The sequence below is a fragment of the Heptranchias perlo genome, chromosome 10, assembly GCF_035084215.1.
Source record: "Heptranchias perlo isolate sHepPer1 chromosome 10, sHepPer1.hap1, whole genome shotgun sequence".
Lineage (NCBI taxonomy): Eukaryota > Metazoa > Chordata > Chondrichthyes > Hexanchiformes > Hexanchidae > Heptranchias > Heptranchias perlo.
Window position 1 is genome coordinate 80,492,582 of NC_090334.1, and position 19,249 is coordinate 80,511,830.

Below are 19,249 nucleotides of genomic sequence, written 5' to 3' on the forward strand. Positions count from 1 at the left end.
ATTTCATGGCTATGTCTCAAACGCACCCTCCCATGCATCTCCCTCACGCTCACTCCCACCCACACCAATGCATGCAGTGGGCCACTATGCAACAATCACTCAATCACACCTCTCTGTGTTTTGCCTTGATAGGAGAAGAGATACCAGAATGCCCTGGAGAGGGCACGGACCGGAGGGGGCCCGCCACACGAGGTGGTCCTAACGGACGCGGAGCAGCAGGCATTGGAACTAAGCCGGACACTGGAGTGCCTGTCCGTGGCGGACGCCAAGACTAGGAGCGCACAAACGGCTGGTGACAGAAATCTAACACTCAGCACTCATGATAGCGAATGATCTTAGCATCACTTGGCATTTGCAGCACCTCAACATCTGTCCACATGCTTAATTTTTTTTTATTCGTTCATGGGATGTGGGCGTCGCTGGCGAGGCCAGCATTTATTACCCATCCCTAATTGCCCTCAAGAAGGTGGTGGTGAGCCGTCTTCTTGAACCGCTGCAGTCCGTATGGTGAAGGTTCTCCCACAGTGCTGTTAGGGAGTTCCAGAATTTTGACCCAGCGACGATGAAGGAACGGCGATATATTTCCAAGTCGGGATGGTGAGTGACTTGGAGGGGAGCGTGCAGGTGGTGTTGTTCCCACGTGCCTGCTGATCTTGTCCTTCTAGGTGGTAGAGGTCGCAGGTTTGGGAGATGCTGTCGAAGAAGCCTTGGTGAGTTGCTGCAGTGCATCCTGTGGATGGTACACACTGCAGCCACTGTGCGCTGGTGGTAAAGGAAGTGAATGTTTAGGGTGGTGGATGGGGTGCCAATCAAGTGGGCTGCTTTGTCCTGGATGGTGTCGAGCTTCTTGTGTGTTGTTGGAGCTGCACTCATCCAGGCAAGTGGAGAGTATTCCATCACGCTCCTGACTTGTGCCTTGTAGATGGTGGAAAGGCTTTGGGGAGTCAGGAGGTGAGTCACTCGCCGCAGAATACCCAGCCTCTGACCTGCGCTTGCAGCCACAGTATTTATATGGCTGGTCCAGTTAAGTTTCTGGTCAATGGTGACCCCCAGGATGTTGAAGGTGGGGGATTCGGCGATAGTAATGCCATTGAATGTCAAGGGGATGTGGTTAGACTCTCTCTTGTTGGAGATGGTCATTGCCTGGCACTTATCTGGCGCGAATGTTACTTGCCACTTATGAGCCCAAGCCTGGATGTTGTCCAGGTCGTGCTGCATGCGGGCTCGGACTGCTTCATTATTTGAGGGGTTGCGAATGGAACTGAACACTGTGCAATCATGATGTGGAGATGCCGGTGATGGACTGGGGTGGACAAATGTAAGGAATCTTACAACACCAGGTTATAGTCCAACAAATTTATTTTAAAATCACAAGCTTTCGGAGATTATCTCCTTCGTCAGATGAAGAAGGAGATAATCTCCGAAAGCTTGTGATTTTAAAATAAATTTGTTGGACTATAACCTGGTGTTGTAAGATTCCTTACAACTGTGCAATCATCAGCGAACATCCCCATTTCTGACCTTATGATGGAGGGAAGGTCATTGATGAAGCAGCTGAAGATGGTCGGGCCCAGGACGCTGCCCTGAGGAACTCCTGCAGCAATGTCCTGGGGCTGAGATGATTGGCCTCCAACAACCACTACCATCTTCCTTTGTGCTGGGTATGACTCCAGCCACTGGAGGTTTCCCCCTGATTCCCATTGACTTCAATTTTACTAGGGCTCCTTGATGCCACATTTGGTCAAATGCTGCCTTGATGTCAAGGGCAGTCACTCTCACCTCACCTCACCTCTGGAATTCAGCTCCTTTGTCCATATTTGGACCAAGGCTGTAATGAGGTCTGGAGCCAAGTGGTCGTGGCGGAACCCAAACTGAGCATCGGTAAGCAGGTTATTGGTAAGTGCCGCTTGATAGCACTGTCGACGACACCTTCCACCACTTTGCTGATGATTTGCTTTCTGTTCTCTTGCAGGGCCACCTGTGACCGCCATGACTGCGGAGGGCGATTCCTCAGAGGACCTGCCGGCCTCTGAGGGTGCATCGTCACATCTGAGCCAGCCATCCACCAGCGCAGATACACATACCTTGGTGGGTCCCCATCCTCAGTTAGTTGGGCTTGTACATGGTGAGTCACCACGCACGTGAGCGCGAGCAGACCCTGGTGGCAGGGGCAGCCGTGGAGAGTCTGCGTCGGTGGGAGCATTCTTCTCCAGGCTCTGCTCAGCTGGACACAGATGCTGAACCCTGAGGGCCAGCCATGAAAAGAAGAGTCATCGAGGGCCAGCAGCACATTGCCGAAGTACTGGAACAGGTGACACGTGCACTCTCCACAATCGCGCAGAGGATGGAGGAGTCCAACTCCTGCATGAGTGGAATGGTGGCACAGGTACAGGAGGGTATCTCCTCGATACTGTCACAGGGACATGAAGGCATCTCTGAGATAGTGTCGCGGGAATGTCTGCAATGGAGGAAAGGCTAGCCTCCATTGAGCTTCAAGCATGGCTCAACAATGAGTCCATTCAGGCCCAGACAACGGCCGTTCGGATTCAGGGTGAGCAACATTCTGCTGTCTTAAACAGGCTGACAGGTACATTACAACTGGCCTTCCAAGGCTTCACACAAGTCCTCCAAACTGTCGTCCAGCAGGATGGAAGGAGTGATGTGGGTCTGGGCCACGAGAGGGATGATGGTGAAAGGGGACATGGAAGTGGGGACGCCGCTCAAAGTGCTCTCACGTCTCACCCGTTGCTCCCCTCTCAACCAGTACCCGCAATGCTGCCTCCTCTCCAGGTGGCCGAGTCTGCCCCTGCACAGGTGCAGGTGGAGCAGTCTTTGGAGGGGCCCTCACAGGCACCGAAACCCAAAGGGTGTCCGCGCAAAGCATCTCATCAGTCAGGGCATGGACAAGAGCAACCTGCCACTACCTCTGTTGAAGCCACAGGGGTAGCACCACGTAGGGGTTCCCGTAAATGTAAGGCTAAGGTTTTGTGAGCACAATGGGGATGCACATGGGCATATGACAGAATGTCATGTTTTTGATTTACTTTTGTTTGTTTTGCAAAGCACATTAAAATTTGTTATCACCACTACTGCCACGTCTTTGCAAATCTTGTCTGGTTTGTGCAATAATTCCCTTTCCTGAGGATCACCATGAAGACCCACACCTAATGCCACCCATTGTGTCACGGCAGAGTGGGTGTAGGTGTATTTGCAGGGCTCTTTTGTGCAGACGACTGAGAGATGCCGGCCATGTCCCTGGTAGCACCCTGGAAGGATCCGGAGGAGAAGTTGTTGAGGGCAGTGGTGACTTTGATAGCGACAGGTAAGAAGATGGTGCTCGGGCCAGCCGGGAGCAGCTCGGCATCAAGGAGGCTGCAGATGTCCACGACTACATGTCAAGTGACTCTGAGCATCTGTGTGCACTGCTCCTCAGAGAGGTTCAGGAAGCTGACCCTCGGTCTGTAGACCCTGTGGCGATGGTAGTGCCTTCTGCGACACATCTCTCTCTGTGATTGCCCTCCCTCCTGCTGTGCAGGTGGATGTGTCACAGCACTGTGTTGTGGAGCTCCACGTGTCAGAGGTGGACAGTGTGGCCGGCGAGGCTGATGATGCTGTTCGTCCTCTGAGGAGGTAATGACTGCAGCTATGGCGGCCCCCATCCGGAAGATGTACGTTTAAGGGGGTCCGCAAGGTAGGCAAATGTGTCTGCACACCGGGGTTGAGGTTCCAAGTTTGTGAATTTTAGTGTTAGGAGGAGGGTGGTGCAGGCCAAACTTTGTCCAAAGTGACAGCGGCCTTCTGCAATGATTGAGGGTCTTCCCACCCCACCTGTCAAATGGACCTTTGCAGCTCCCACAGGCTGGTGGCTGCAACACGTCTGTTTCAACTGGGAGTGTTGCCCCCAGTATGGGAAACACGCTCAGTTGACATGAAAATCCCACCCCTCCTAAAATATCCTCCCAATCAGGTCTGTAAATGACCTGAACTATCAAAATAAGTGCCTTAAGTGGGATCCCGCTGGCTTTAATTGCCGGGGGCTGCGTGTGCATCTAAGCGCATCATTAGGGAACCGGGAAGTGAGCGGGTTGGAGCTGGGCTCCGAACCCCCCGGGAATCCCGAATTTTCGAAGCCCCCCCCCCCCCACCACGAACGTACCCGCTTGGCCATCCTAAAATCGACCCCAGATCTTACATACTGAGTCCAGTTCTGATTCCAATTCACAAACTTGCTTTTCAGCCTGGGGAGGACACATCTGTGATGTGACCTTATAAAGATACACAAGAGATAGTTGACAGAATGGAAAAGGTAAATTCAAAATATTACTTTAAATTAGATTGTGAGAGTAGGACAAGGGACAAGTATGTAAAAAGAAAAAAGGTTAGTCAAGACAAATGTAGGTCCCTTACAGTCAAAAACGGGAGAATTTATAATGGGGAACAAGAAACGACAGAGCAATTAAACAAATACTTTGGTTCTGCTTCATGTAAGAGGACACAAATAATTTCCCAGAAATGCTAGGGAACCAAGGGTCTAGTGAGAGGGAGGAATTAAAGGAAATTAGTATTAGTAAAAAAATTGTGCTGGAGAAATTAATGGGACTGAAAGCTGATAAATCCCCAGGGTCTGATAATCTGTATCCCAGAGTACTAAAAGAGGTAGCCATGGAAATAGTGGATGCATTGGTTGTCGTTGTCCAAAATCCTATAGATTATGGAACAGTTCCAGCAGATTGGAGGGTGGCAAATGTAACTCCACTATTTAAAAAAGGAGGGAGAGAAAACAGGGAACTACAGACCGGTTAGCCTAACATCAGTAGTAGGGAAAATGCTAGAGTCTATTATAAAGGATGTATAACAGGACACTTAGAAAATATCAATGGGATCAGACAAAGTCAACATGGATTTATGAAAGGGAAATCATGTTTGACAAACCTATTGGAGTTTTTTTGAGGATGTAACTGGTAGAATAGATAAGGGAGAACCAGTGGATGTGGTGTATTTGGATTTTCAAGTCTTTGATAAAGTCCCACATAAGAGGTTAGCATGCAAAATTAAAGCACATGGGATTGGGGGTAATATACTGGCATGGATTGAAAATTGGTTAACAGACAGGAAACAGAGAGTAGGAATAAATGGGTCTTTTTCAGGGTGGCAGGTGGTGACTAGTGGGGTACCGCAGGGATTAGTGCTTGGGCCCCAGTCAGTCACAATATATATCAATGATTTGGATGAAGGAACCAATGTAATATTTCCAAGTTTGCTGACGACACAAAACTAGGTGGGATTGTGAGTTGTGAGGAGGATGCAAAGAGGCTTCAAGGCGATTTAGGCAAGTTGAGTGAGTGGGCAAATACATGGCAGATGCAGTATAACATGGATAAATGTGAAGTTATCCACTTCAGAAGGAAAAACAGAAAGGCAGAGTATTATTTAAATGTGATAGATTGGGAAATGTTGATGTACAAAAGGTCCTGGATATCCATGTACACCAGTCACTGAAAGCAAACATGCAGGTGCAGCAAGCAGTTAGGAAGGCAAATGGTATTGTTAACCTTCATTGCAAGAGTATTTGAGTACAGGAGCAAGGATGTCTTACTGCAATTATACAGGGCCTTGGTGAGACCACACCTGGAGTATTGTGTGCAGTTTTGGTCTCCTTATCTAAGAAAGGATATACTTGCCATAGAGGGAGTGCAGCGAAGGTTCACCAGACTGCTTCCTGGGATGGCAGGACTGTCGTATGAGGAGAGATTGGGTCGACTAGGCCTGTATTTACTAGAATTTAGAAGAATGAGAGGTGATCTCATTGAAACGTATAAAATTCTGACAGGGCTAGACAGACTGGATGCAGGGAGGGATCACAGTCTCAGGATATGGGGTAGGACATTTAGGATTGAGATGAGGAGAAATTTCTTCACTCAGAGGGTGGTGAACCTGTGGAATTCTCTACCACAGAAGGCTGTGGAGGCCAAGTCACTGAATATATTTAAGAAGGAGATGGATAGAATTCTAGACACAAAAGGCATCAAGGGGTATGGGGAGAGAGCGGGAATATGGCATTGAAATAGAGGATCAGCCATGATCATACTGAATGGCGGAGCAGGCTCGAATGGCCTACTCATGCTGCTATTTTCTATGTTCATGTGACACCAGTTCAAACAAGTAAAGGGTATATTTAGGACTGATGTCAGGAAATAATTCTACATAATGACTTGTCAATGTAGGGAACAGACCTCTAAGATAGAATAGCAGCAGTGAAAACCCAAAGGATTAATAGTTGGATACTACAATGGGGGAACTTTAGAATCTTTCTGGATGGATGAATTTAGATGGGCTGAATGGTCTTCCTCATCCATAGCTATCTTGTGAAATCGGCTGCGTCCAATTCCCATAGCATTTTCAAGACCTGCACTTCTCAATCTATTTTCGTCCAGTAAAAACTCTCCAATTCTCTTCTCAAAGAGCCCCATCCCTAGTTCGTTCTAGTCATTCATCTCCGAATCTCTTCCTTAATGCATCAACTTCCTTTTGAATGCAGGGTGCACAAAACTGCACACAAGATTCTCAGCATGGTCTTGCCTGCGTACTACCATCTCTTACCTGTTTAAGACAACTGCTGTATAGCGTCTCTCAACAAAAATAATCCCACATAGTATATTGGTGAATGGGGATGGGAAGTTAGTGTCAGTCTTCTCTTTCTCCTCTATTTCTTCATCCTCATCCTCGTCTTCGGAATCACTCCATGACACGTAATTGTCCTGGTTTCTGTTGTTGTACCACTCAACACTCTCAAACTGCTGTCGTTCGAAAGGTTTGTACTCGTGTAGAATTTCCAGCAGTTTGTTGACTTTTGGGGTCACGTATTTCAGATCGAGCGCAGCAGGTGAGAAGTGCTCTTCACAGAGTGCATGAATTTTTCTTAGAAGAGTATCTGTAAACAAAAGGAACTTCCTATTCAACTCCTCCTGCTCGTGCTTTATGTATTTCTGCAGCTCTCTTACCATCATCCCAGCTACTTTATCTGCACACCAAGGCCCTAGAACAGTTAATACTGCACGGCAGTCTACCAGTACCTATAGTAAGCAAAAAGACACACAATGACTCATCAGGAAAACTGACATTTCATTATTCCCTTGAAATAACAAATGCTATGGAAGAATTTAAAGCACTTGTGTAGATGCAGCACAATTTTAAACCTCCAAAATGGAAACCGAATTTTAAAATAATAAATGAAGGGGAATCGCCAGAGACCCCTACAGCTCACCACCTCAAAAAGTTAAAATGTTCTGCCTGTAACAAAGTCTTGCAGGATATCATACTCAGTAACATTTATTAACATTAAATATGGCGGGAGTAGGTGGCATCTAACATAGCATCAATTTAGGATGCAGGGAATCGTCTGGTTTCCATTCAGCACCCCTCCCACCAACAATAATGAGATGTTTTTTAAAAATTTGTTCACAGGATGTGGGCGTCGCTGGCGAGGTCAGCATTTATTGCCCATCCCTAATGGCCCTCGCTACAGTCGTGTGGTGAAGGTTCTCCCACAGATCGATGTGTCATGAACCATAGACACAAACCCATGCCCTATAACTTGTGACAGCTTCACCTTCCAGGCTAAGCAATGCTTTGTGAGCGGCAGGAACCTCAGTAGCCTGCTGCTAGGATATTTCAAACCAACATGTCACTGAGATCTGCAGTACCGCCCTCAGGAACAGCGAGTCTGAATCTTTGTCAGTCTGACTGTTTGCAGCAGATTCCAATAAAGAACAAAGCAAAAACTGCAGAACTGTACCGTAAAGGAAGCATGCCACACCCTCCGTTCTCAGCACATACCTGCTTAGGGACTGAAGTAGGGCCTCGATCGTCACAGTGTGCAGATATGTTATTGAAGTCATTAATAAAATTAAGTGCTTCGTCCAGCTCTTTTAAAAGCTTTTCGTACAAGCCACTTTTATCCTCATATGGTCCACAATCGAGCACAACTTCATGAGGCTGAGAAGAGTACCTGTAGATAAAAGGGGAAAAGAATAAATGAAGCATAACATTCATCAATACTCATTCTCTGCCTGTCCCTCGCCTTCAAAAATAGGGGAGCCTTTGTTCATTTTGTATAACAAATATTAATTTATCAAACAACTGTATCTGGTCACAGATATAATACAATGAACATAACTTAGTTAGAGTAGGATTCAAATCCCACAATGTTGGTTTGTGAAATGGAATTCAATAAATATGGTCATTTGTGGGCTGGCACCAGGAAAGCTGTTGGACTGTTATAAAAACCTAAATGATTAAATAATGTCCTTTAGGGAAGGAAAGCTCCCACCCATATTATCTGAACTACATGCAACTTTTGTCTCACATTATGTAGTTCATTCATTGCCCTCTGAAATGGTCTACCAAGCCCTCTGTTGTAAAAATAATCGCAATAAAGGAAATAACCAATCACTTCTTTCTTGGGCAACTTAAATTGGACGATAAATGCGACCTAACCAGCACCGTCTATCCCCTAGAAATGGCAACTATACGACAGCCAAATAGAGTAAAGCCCGCTCTAGTCTGCTCCAACTGTGTCTCTCAAACTCCAATCCTGAACAATCATCTCTACTGAACCAGTGTGAATTTGCCACCTTCCACATCAGACATCCTTGTAGCTTCTCTGAGCAACATTGCTCAATTGCGGCCAGTTTGTCGTGTGGTTATACCGAACCAGCAAATGGGCTGTGACTGTCCAAATGTGTCTGGTAGAACCCTTGCAGCAGGTAGACACAGAAGAATATCTTTACATCAGACTGAATCGAGTTCAAAATCAAGTTTAAGATTAAGGCATAATCGGGCTTAAAATGAAAGATTAAGGTACTAACCCACAGCAACACTAGCCCTCAAAAAACATTTTTCATATCAGTACAAAAGGAATAATTCAGAACCTAGAGTATGTGTACAACTCACTTGTCCAACACCACCAGGTCAGTGGCAGTCTCCGCACTGCTCCTAAGAATCTTTTCCAGCTTCAGAATCTTCTCCTCCAGTTCAGAAGGGTCACATTTGCCATTTAAAATGGAGGCAGTTAGTCCCAAAATACGAGGGCACGAGAGATTCTCCTCACACATCTAAATCAACAGGAAGAAACAACCTTAAAATGATGCACACAAAAGAACTCAACTGGCTTCAGTGCCCATGTTAGGAAGAGAAATAATCTGCCAGGGCCCCTGCTGATTGTTATCCAATGAACCCTTGAATTGTGCAGCTAGACATCAGACAGGGACAGGACTGGACTCAGCTGGGATACATCCTCCACCAACCCCGCACCCCCCCCTCCAATACAAAGAATGGGCACTTGAGTGCAGCCAGCCAGCAAGAAATCAGCACCTTTGGGGAGAGAGAACCCTAAAGATAGCAACTCTTCTTTAGGCTGTAACCTCCGCTTTCATGACTTCTAGCCAAAGCATGGGGTTTATTTCCTAAGGAGAGGAGTAGTTAAAGGAAATGTTTTCCCACTCACCTATTATAACTGAGTGTAGTACATTCTCATCTGTCCAGAAGAGACCCTTTTGACATTTAAAAAAAATCTAGTACACTAGTAATCCAACTGATCACCCCAGTTCACCAATAATAAACTCAATCACAACTGTCACTATACTATGGCCTGGAATGTTGGGTCAGGCTCCAGGAACATGCAGGTGGCCAGCTACTGTCCCATCACTTCACCCAGGCTCAAACTCCTAACTCTGGCAACATTTCTACTGTGCTGGAAGTGAGTTAACAACAGACACCACTGCAAGCTAATATTCTTACAGTAACAATCATGTGAACATCAAAATGAAATTAGAGCCTTGTAATAAAAGGGCATTTTGAACTCTACAGCAATGTTTTTAGGGGAGCCCAATTTATTTATTTTTTGACCAGCAATGGCTGCTGTGACAGATACTAGTAACAAGAGTCCACTCCACCCCACCTCCATTGATGTAAAATGTTTTTAAAGTTGTGAGCAGCTAAAATCAGTACAAGTTTTAGTTGTCAGATGGTTGTTGGCAAAACTGGAGCATTAGCAATTCTACAGCCAAAGGCACTAAAGTCATTCCAAGGCCTTTATTTAAAAGGAAAAAACAGCAGATAGTTTTTGGCACAACGCACTGTGCCATTAAGAGTTCAACATATGACCCAGCCAGCAGCAAACCGATCAACATTTTTCACTATTTAAAGATTACTGTTAAGTGTATCTGTGCAAAGATGTTGTTTAACAAATATTTAAACATTTTATGCTTAATCGGAGGAGACAAAGAAGTTGTTACAATTCTAGCCAGATGCAATAAAAATTCCAACAAATACTCCCATAGCCTCTCCACCCACAGGGTTAGACACATCAATCTAGTTGACAAGTTCAATAACAGAAATGAATTCCATTTTTAACAAAGAGCAGTAACGGCAATTGAAGCCCAGTCAGGGATCCTTTAATCTGAAGACTTGCTTGCATCATGCCAAAGGGAGGAAAGGTGGAGAGGAAGAAAAGGAGAAACAGCTGTTGCACTTCTGTTATCAATTTTAACATTAGGCAATGTGAGCGGACACATGGGGAGTGCCCAGTTACATTAGGAATGATACATGTCCAGATTGGTGCCATGTGAGAGGGGGAGCTCCACTCAATGGCACTATTTTAATTTGGACACGCCTGTTCATCACCATCACATTCCCGTGGGACTTTATACACTAGATTCATTTAGGCGATTTGATTGCTTAGCTTGTACTCCAGCAGACAGCTAAAGGGAAGGTATCCTGCTATATGTATTTGGCAGTGCTTAGTTTCTACTAGGAGAATGCCTGTGGTTAGGTTGCCTACCTTGTAGGGTCTTTCACATTTTTTGAATGAACCATTAAACAATCTTCATGCATCCCAGGTACATACGCAGGGTGGCCAAAGAAAATCAACATGGACATTGTCCCGTTAAGTCATTTGACACATTTCATGTGAATCTCCCTTCCTGTGCCACATCAGAGGCAAAAGAATTGCAACAATTTTCCAGTGAGATGCTATGGCGTTGAATGGGAGAGAGTGGGGTGTGACAGATATAGCCCTTCACCCCCAGAAAAGCACTTTTGTTTCATTACTTTCCATATACAACAGAAATACCAAGAAGAACAAGGTGTTCTTGTTCAAAGTCAAACTCTTGTCATTCAACAGACCTGCGAAACTGCAGATCCTACTCATCAAACGTAATGCAAGGTGAAAATATACAGGCTGGTTAGGTAGCAATCCTGCAGATGCTGTCTAGAAGTATCTTAGGATTAAGCTCAAGACAGATACTTGGTAAAATGGCCATTGGCACTAACTACAGGTTTTCTATGGTAATAAAAATGTAAAATGGTTTCAGTATTACAACATTTTGCCCACCTTTTTAGAAACAGTAGACCCAAATCAGTGTTCCCCCATGATGCAAATAGAAATGCGACTTTACAAATGCTGGTGACCCCTGCAAGAAACACCAAGGAACAATAGCTCCTAGCATCTGTGGCTCTCACCCAGAAAGTGTCCAAGCCTTCAGGAGCAGTGGGAAGGGGGAAGACGGCAAACTTTACATCATAGCACCTCAAAGGTTTCATTTTCGTTGAAACATATAAGATTCTGAGGGGGCTTGACAGGGTGGATGCGGAGAGGTTGTTTCCCCTGGCTAGAGAGTCTAGAATTAGAGGGCATGGTCGCAGGATAAGGGGTCAGCCATTTAAGATTGAGAAAAGGAGGAATTTCTTCACTCAGAGGGTTGTGAATTTTTGGAATTCTCTACCCCAGACGGCTGTGGATGCTGAGTCATTGAGTATATTCAAGTCTGAGATAGGTAGATTTTTGGACTCTAGGGGAATCAAGGGATATGGGGATCGGGCGGGAAAGTGGAGTTGAGATTGAAGATCAGCCATGATCTTATTGAATGGCGGAGCAGGCTCAAGGGACCATATGGCCTACTCCTGCTCCAATTTCTTATGTAAAAGAGCAGAGATTTCAAGCTGTTTATTTTTGCTCAGTTAATACCCCCAAAGTCCATTATTTCAATGAAAGGCAAAAGGTAAATTACATTTTTCATATTAAAAGCTGATATTTTGGTTTAAATACGGAGGTAACCTAATGAGTTAATTTATAGTTAGAGCGCTGAGGTAGTTAGAGCGCTGAGGTCAAGATATCAGACTCCGCACATGTCACATCCACATGGTTGATTGGCAGCATGAAAAAATGAAGACATGCATACATGCATCTCACTAATCAAACTTAATTGGAAAGAGATATTTACAAGCTTCGATTATTTTGGAAACGAGTTAAAAATTAAAGCATTGTGGGGTCAGGCAGCTTTAAGAAAGGAGATTCGCAAAAGGACAGATATATATCTTCATGTCCTGGGGGGGTGGTGCTGATGGAGGCAGAGTCAATCGTGGCTTTCAAAATGGAACTGGATAAGTACTTGAAAGGAAAATATTTGCAGGGCTACAGGGATAGTGGCTACTGGATTGCTCTTGCAAAGAGCCGGCATGGACTCGATGGGCCGAATGGTCTCCTTCTGTGCTGTAGCCATTCTATGATTCTGTGTCAATGTTTCCCATTATAAATTCTCAATGTCCACATATATAAAGGAAACTGCTACTACAAACCTATCACACTCTAATTACACCTGTCCAGGGTGTCACCACTGGCGAGAGGCTATGATTACAGCACGGTAAGTTTACATACGTAGTTTGTATTATAAATGTAGACATTGGAAATTTATTTATAATGGAAATATAAAAATAAGAGCAGAATATATGACTTTAAAATGGCAACTGAATTACATCTGCATGCCCTGGTCCACTTATCCCACACCCTCTAACTCCACTTCACGCGGACTACACTTGGTCTCGACTCCCGATGTGGAACGTTACGACAGGTTGACTTGTCTAACGAGAGCAAGACATCGTACCTTCATAATCTCCTGATAGGGATGGTCTTTAATTGCAAGGTGGCATTCATCAAACACCAGTAGGTTGATTTTGGAGAGGAAAAGGTAGCCTCTTTTCAAGATATGCAAGAAGATGTGGCAAGTCATGACTAGCACCTGTGAAGAAAACACAAATTAGAGGAGGAAAAAGGATGATCACAGTACAGATTTTATATAAATTCAAATGTATCTTGCCTAATTTATAAATAGGCTGTTTGGCATGTTGTTGTTTTATATAAAATACACACAAACCAGCAAGGCAGCACTGTGATCGCTAACTGTATCTTGAAACTGTGTTGAAATACCTGTTGTCCAATGAAGCGTTTATTCCATTCTTCCCTTGTCCACGACTCAACGTTCTCCATACTGGAATACTCCCCCACCTTCAAATCTGAATGGGTCTTGACAGCGGCTGCTAGCTGAGCCACAGAGGGTGCTAGAAGAGATAATACTTTCATTTACCCAGTACATTCTCTTTCCAAATTACAGCGCAAACACAAGTTCTGTCATTTAAATGGGGAAAATGCAGAATTGGCTAAGAAACAACAGAGGTGCCATTACACGACTGGATGTATTCTATAGACCACCAACTAGTGGGAAGGATATAGAGGAGCAATTTGGCAGGGAAATTACAGAGAGGTGCAAAAGTCATACAGTGGTGATAACAGGGAACATAGGAACAGGAGTAAGCCATTCAGCCCCTCGTGCCTGCTCTGCCATTTGATCAGATCATGGCTGATCTGTGATCTAGCTCCATATACCTGCCTTTGGCCCATATCCCTTAATACCATTGGTTGCCAAAAAACTAGCTATCTCACATTTAAATTTAGCAATTGAGCTAGTATCCCTTCAACTATCCTAATATAGACTGGGATAGTAATAATATAAGGGGCAAAGAAGGGGAGGAATTTTTGAAGTGTGTTCAGGGGGACTTTCTTGATCACGAAGATTTCTAGCCCGACGAGGAAGGAGGCATTGCTGGATTTGGTTCTGGGGAATGCGGTGGGTCAAGTGGAGCAAGTGTCAGTGGGGGAACTTTTAGGGAACAGCGATCATTGTATCATAAGGTTTAGAATAGCTATGGAAAAAGACATGGACCACTCTAAAGTAAAAATACTCAATTGGAGGAGGGCCAGTTTCAGTAGGATTAGAACAGATCTGGCCCGGGTAAATTGGCATCAAAGATTGGCAGGTAAAACTGTAATTGAACAATGAGTGGCCTTTAAGGAGAAGATGGTTCGGGTACAGTCTAGGTACATTCCCACGAGGGAGAAAGGTAGGGCAACTAAGGCCAGAGCTCCCTGGATGACAAGAGAGATAGAGAGTAAGATGAAGCAGAAAAAAGGGTTACATGACAGATGTCAGGTTGGTAACACAAGTGAGAACCAGGCTGAATATAGAAAGTTCAGTGGAGAAATGAAAAAGGAAATAAGAGGGGCAAAGAGAGAAAGTGAGAATGGACTGGCGGCCAACATAAAAGGGAATCCAAAAGTCTTCTATAGACATGTAAACAGTAAACGGTAGTAAGAGGAGGGGTGGGGCTGATTAGGGACCAAAAGGAGATCTACTTATGGGAGGCAGAGGACATGGCCGAGGTACTAAATGAGTTCTTTGCATCTGTCTTTACCAGGCTGCCAGGGTCTCAGTAAAGGAAGATGTGGTTGAGATACTGAATGGGCCAAAAAGTGATAGAAAGGCTAGCTGTACTTAAAGTAGATAAGTCACCTGGTCTGGATGGGATGCATCCTAGGTTGCTGAGGGAAGTAAGGGGGGAAATTGCGGAGGTACTGGCCGTAATCTTCCAAACATCCTTAGATATGGGGGTGGTGCCAGAGAATTGCAAATGTTACACCCTTGTTCCAAAAAGGGTGTAAGGATAAACCCAGCAACTACAGGCCAGTCAGTTTAAGCTCAGTGGTGGGGAAACTTTAGAAACGATAATCCGGGAAAGAATTAGCAGTCACTTGGACAAGTGTGGATTAATTAGGTAAAGCCAGCACTGATTTGTTAAAGGCAAATCGTGTTTAAATAACTTGATATAGTTTTTTGATGAGGTAACAGAGAGGGTAGATGAGAGCAATGCAGTTGGTGTGGTGTATATGGACTTTCAAAAGGCGTTTGATAAAGTGCCATACAATAGGCTGGTCATCAATATCGAAGCCCATGGAATAAAAGGGGCAGTAGCAGCATGGATCCAGAATTGGCTAAGGGACAGGAAGCAGAGAGAAGTGATGAATGGTTGTTTTCAGACTGGAGGAGGGTATACAGTGGTGTTCCCCAGGGGTCAGTACTAGGAACACTGCTTTTCTTGATATATATTAATGACTTGGACCTGGGTATACAGCGCACAATTTCCAAATCTGCAGATAACACAAAACTTAGAAGTGTAGTGAACAGTGAGGAGGATAGTGATAGACTTCAAGAGGGTATAGACAGGCTGGTGGCATGGGCGGACACTTGGCAGATGAAATTTAACGCAGAAAAATGCGAGGTGATACGTTTCGGTAGGAAGAATGAGGAGAGGCAATATAAACCAAAGGGCACAATTCTAAAAGGGGCACAGGAACAGAGAGATCTGGGGTATATGTACACAAATCGTTGAAGGTGGCAGGACAGGTTGAGAAAGCGGTTAAAAAAGCATATGGCATCCTGGGCTTTATAAATAGAGGCATAGAGTATAAAAGCAAGGAAGTCATGATGAACCTTTAGAAAACACTGGTTCAGCCACAACTGGAGTATTGTGTCCAGTTCTGGGCACTGCACTTTAGGAAAGATGTGAAGGCTTTAGAGAGGGTGCAGAAGAGATTTACTAGAATGATTCCAGGGATGAGGGACTTTAGTTACGTGGGTAGACTGGAGAAGCTGGGGTTTTTCACCTTAGAACAGAAAGGTTGAGAGGAGATTTGATAGTGGTATTCAAAATCATGAAGGGTCTAGACAGAGTAGACAGAGAGAAACTGTTCCCATTGGCGGAAGGGTCAAGAACCATAGGACATAGATTTAAGGTAATTGACAAAAGAACCAAAGGTGACAGGAAGAGAAACTTTTTTTTTAAACACAGCAAGTGGTTAAGATCTGGAATGCACTGCCCGAGGGGGTGGTGGAGGCAGATTCAATCATGGCCCTCAAAAGCGAACTGGATAAGTACTTGAAAGGAAAAAATTTGTAGGGTTACAGGGATGGAGTGGGATTGCTCTTGCATAGAGCCAGCATGGACTCGATGGGCCGAATGACCTCCTTCTGTACTGTAACATATGATTCTACGATTTCCTGGTACATAGCAGTATCAATCAGCTACCTAAACTAACTGCATCAAATAAACTGCAGTCCTAAGTAGCTCCCTTGTTGGCTCAGTGGGTTTGCACAAGGATTATCTGAGTCACACAGTTCTGGAAGGTCTGAGGTTTGATCCCGAATCAGTGCGCCAGCTGGGACACTACAAATAAGACCATAAGAGATAGGAGCAGGAGTAGGCCATTCGGCCCCTAGAGCCTGCTCCGCCATTAAATGAGATCATGGCTGATCTGATTTTTACCTCAACTCCACTTTTCCGCCTTTTCCCCATATCCTTTGACTCCCTTGCTGATCAAAAATTTGTCTAACTCAGCCTTGAATATATTCAATGACTCAGCCTCCACAGCTTTTTGGGGTAAAGAATTCCAAAGATTCACGACCCTCTGGGAGAAGAAATTCCTCCTCAGTTCCGTCTTAAACGGACGACCCCTTATTCTGAGAATATGCCCCCTAGTTTTAGATTCCCCCATGAGGGGTAGCATCCTCTCAGCATCTACCCAATCGAGTCCCCTCAGAATCTTGTATGTTTCAATAAGATCTCCTCTCATTCTTCTAAACCCCAATGAGTATAGACCCAACCTGTCCAATCTTTCCTCATAAAGACAACCCTTCCATACCCGGAATCAACCTAGTGAACCTTCTCTGAACTGCCTCCAATGCAAATATGTCCTTCCTTAAATAAGGGCACTAGAACTGTACGCAGTACTCCAGGTGTGGGCTCACCAGCACCCTGTACAGTTGTAGCATGACTTCCCTGCTTTTATACTCCATCCTCCTAGATCGACTTTTTGTGTTTCATGTACGAGGACACCCAGATCCCTCTGTACCGCAGCATTTTGTAGTATTTCTCCATTCAAATAATATTTTGCTTTTTTATTTTTCCTCCCAAAATGGATGACTTCACATTTTCCCACATTATATTCCATCTGCCAAATTTTTGCCCATTCTCTTAACCTGTCAATATCCCTTTGCAGACATTTTGTGTCCTCATCGCAACTTGCTTTTCCTGCAGCGCCCCAAGCGTTCCCACTCCTGATAACTATCCTACTGAGCTGCACAGGTATGGACATTGGGCAAGGCAGGGGTAATGCTCCCCTGCACTCGCTGTGTGTACTGGAGGGTACCGGGTGTAATCCAACAGTCAATTCACACTCAACCACTTTCCAGCAGTGGTCATAGGAACAAGAGTAGGCCATACGGCCACTCGAGCATGTTCCGCCATTAATTAGAATATGGCTGATCTGTATTTCAACTCCATTTACCCACCTTTCCATATCCCTTACCTAACAAAAATCTATTAATCTCAGTTTTGACATTTTCAATTGACCCCCAGCCTCAACAGCTTTATGCGGGAAGAGAATTCCAGATTTCCACTACCCTTTGTGTGAACATTACCTCTGAATGGCCAAGCTCTAATTTAAGGTTATGACCCATTATTCTGGACTCCCCTACTAGAGAAAATAGTTTCTCTCTATCTACCCTATTAAATCCTTTAATCATCTTAAACACCTCAATTATATCACCCATGAATCTTCTATAGGTTACATAACCTAGGAATACAAGCCTAGGTTATGTAACCTATCCCCATAACTTAACTCTTTTAGCCCCGGTATCATTCTAGTGAATCTGCGCTATACCCTCCAACGCCAATATATCCTCACTGGATAATAAATCAGGCATGAAAACCCTGGCTAGTAGTTGCCCCTTCTAGCTCAGGGGTGCTGAGGCTGCCACTTTCCAACCACTGCCACTAACTAATGACAAGATTAGAGATTGGTGCGTATGGTTTGAAAAGACACTTTTTGGTTACTTTATCCATTTTGAAATAAAGGGATTGAGTGTACGATACTAAAAGTTTCCTATTCAGGTGGTTTTCATGGCTATGCTGCTGCATATGTAGAGTGATACTTACCGGAACTAACCAAAAACACAGTCCGTGATCCATTCTTGTTGAACTGTCCCCTGATCTGATGAGATAGCTCCTTTGTAAGTAGCACTGCAATGAAAGTCTTCCCTGAGCCAGTATTTAAACAAACTATAGTATTATGTTCCAAAGCTGCTTCTAGAAGTTCAACCTGAAAAAGGCAGGAATGCAATCAGTTCCAGAACAATTTAAAAGCTGATTAAATACTGAGAATTTTCTCTCCATTTACTTTCTGCTGAAAGAATTCTCTCCATTGGAAAATCTTGCACAAGAGCCCATTCTTTATGCAAGAGTCTAGACGGCTAGTGCCGGTGGCCTTTTCAATCGTGGTGAGCATCACAGCTGAGCCCAATCCTGCCCTTAACCAATGCCTATACGGATACACTTTCCAGCAGAGGTCACTAGATACCTGTCACTAGGAACAGGAGCCCTGCCTGATTTTTCCAACCTAGTTCAGGGCAATGAGACTAATTGTAGGACCCTGATCATCACAGACTGGGATCATCTGGTCTACATGGTTCAGTAACACACTATCTTTATCATCTGAGCCATTGGCAAAGCTAGGACATATTCCTGTTGTCTTGAAACCTGCTTTGCCGTTACCAAGCACAACGGTGAATTGTCAGGATTCAGGGGCGCTCAGTTGTGCTCCCTCAGACGATTGGGTGCAGGAATTCCTATAAGAATTTCATTCAGCAGATCAACAAACACTGGCTGTCACTGCTGGTAGTAATGGGAGCAGTTTGAACTAGTGAATTTAGAGTAGCACACACCACAAGTACTATTTTCCCTGCAGTATACGAGTACCAATGCTCAAAATAAACTCAACACTGCACATAAATCATGGTACATTTAAATCCAATGCTAAAGAGTGTAGCAAAGCTGACATTAGCTTACTGATTAAAGCTAAACAGTAGTATCTGGGAACCCAAAACAAACAAGGGATAATTTAAATCAGTTTTAAAATAACATGCTCCTTTGGAGGCTCACTGAATGGAGGACTTTCCAGGTCTTATAGCTTCAGTTTGTGTTGTTTAATGCATTCAAAACTGGCCCCAAATTATGGTTACTC

The 19,249-nt window shown here is 44.5% G+C and overlaps 1 protein-coding gene across 3 annotated transcripts in view; it reads right to left on the reverse strand.

Moving 5' to 3' along the window:
* Window positions 1–19,249, reverse strand: part of dicer1 (dicer 1, ribonuclease type III) — a 133,784-nt gene that overhangs the window by 58,555 nt on the left and 55,980 nt on the right. For all 3 annotated transcript variants that reach the window (XR_010964259.1, XM_067992087.1, XM_067992088.1), the window contains 6 exons: window positions 18,166–18,328; window positions 13,265–13,395; window positions 12,942–13,076; window positions 8,953–9,113; window positions 7,837–8,008; window positions 6,601–7,073 (listed from right to left, as the gene is read on the reverse strand). Coding sequence is in view for 2 of the 3 variants with exons in the window: in XM_067992087.1 (XP_067848188.1) it covers window positions 6,601–7,073; window positions 7,837–8,008; window positions 8,953–9,113; window positions 12,942–13,076; window positions 13,265–13,395; window positions 18,166–18,328 (1,235 nt within the window). In the remaining variant the exon portion in view is untranslated. The remainder of the gene's footprint in view (window positions 1–6,600; window positions 7,074–7,836; window positions 8,009–8,952; window positions 9,114–12,941; window positions 13,077–13,264; window positions 13,396–18,165; window positions 18,329–19,249) is intronic.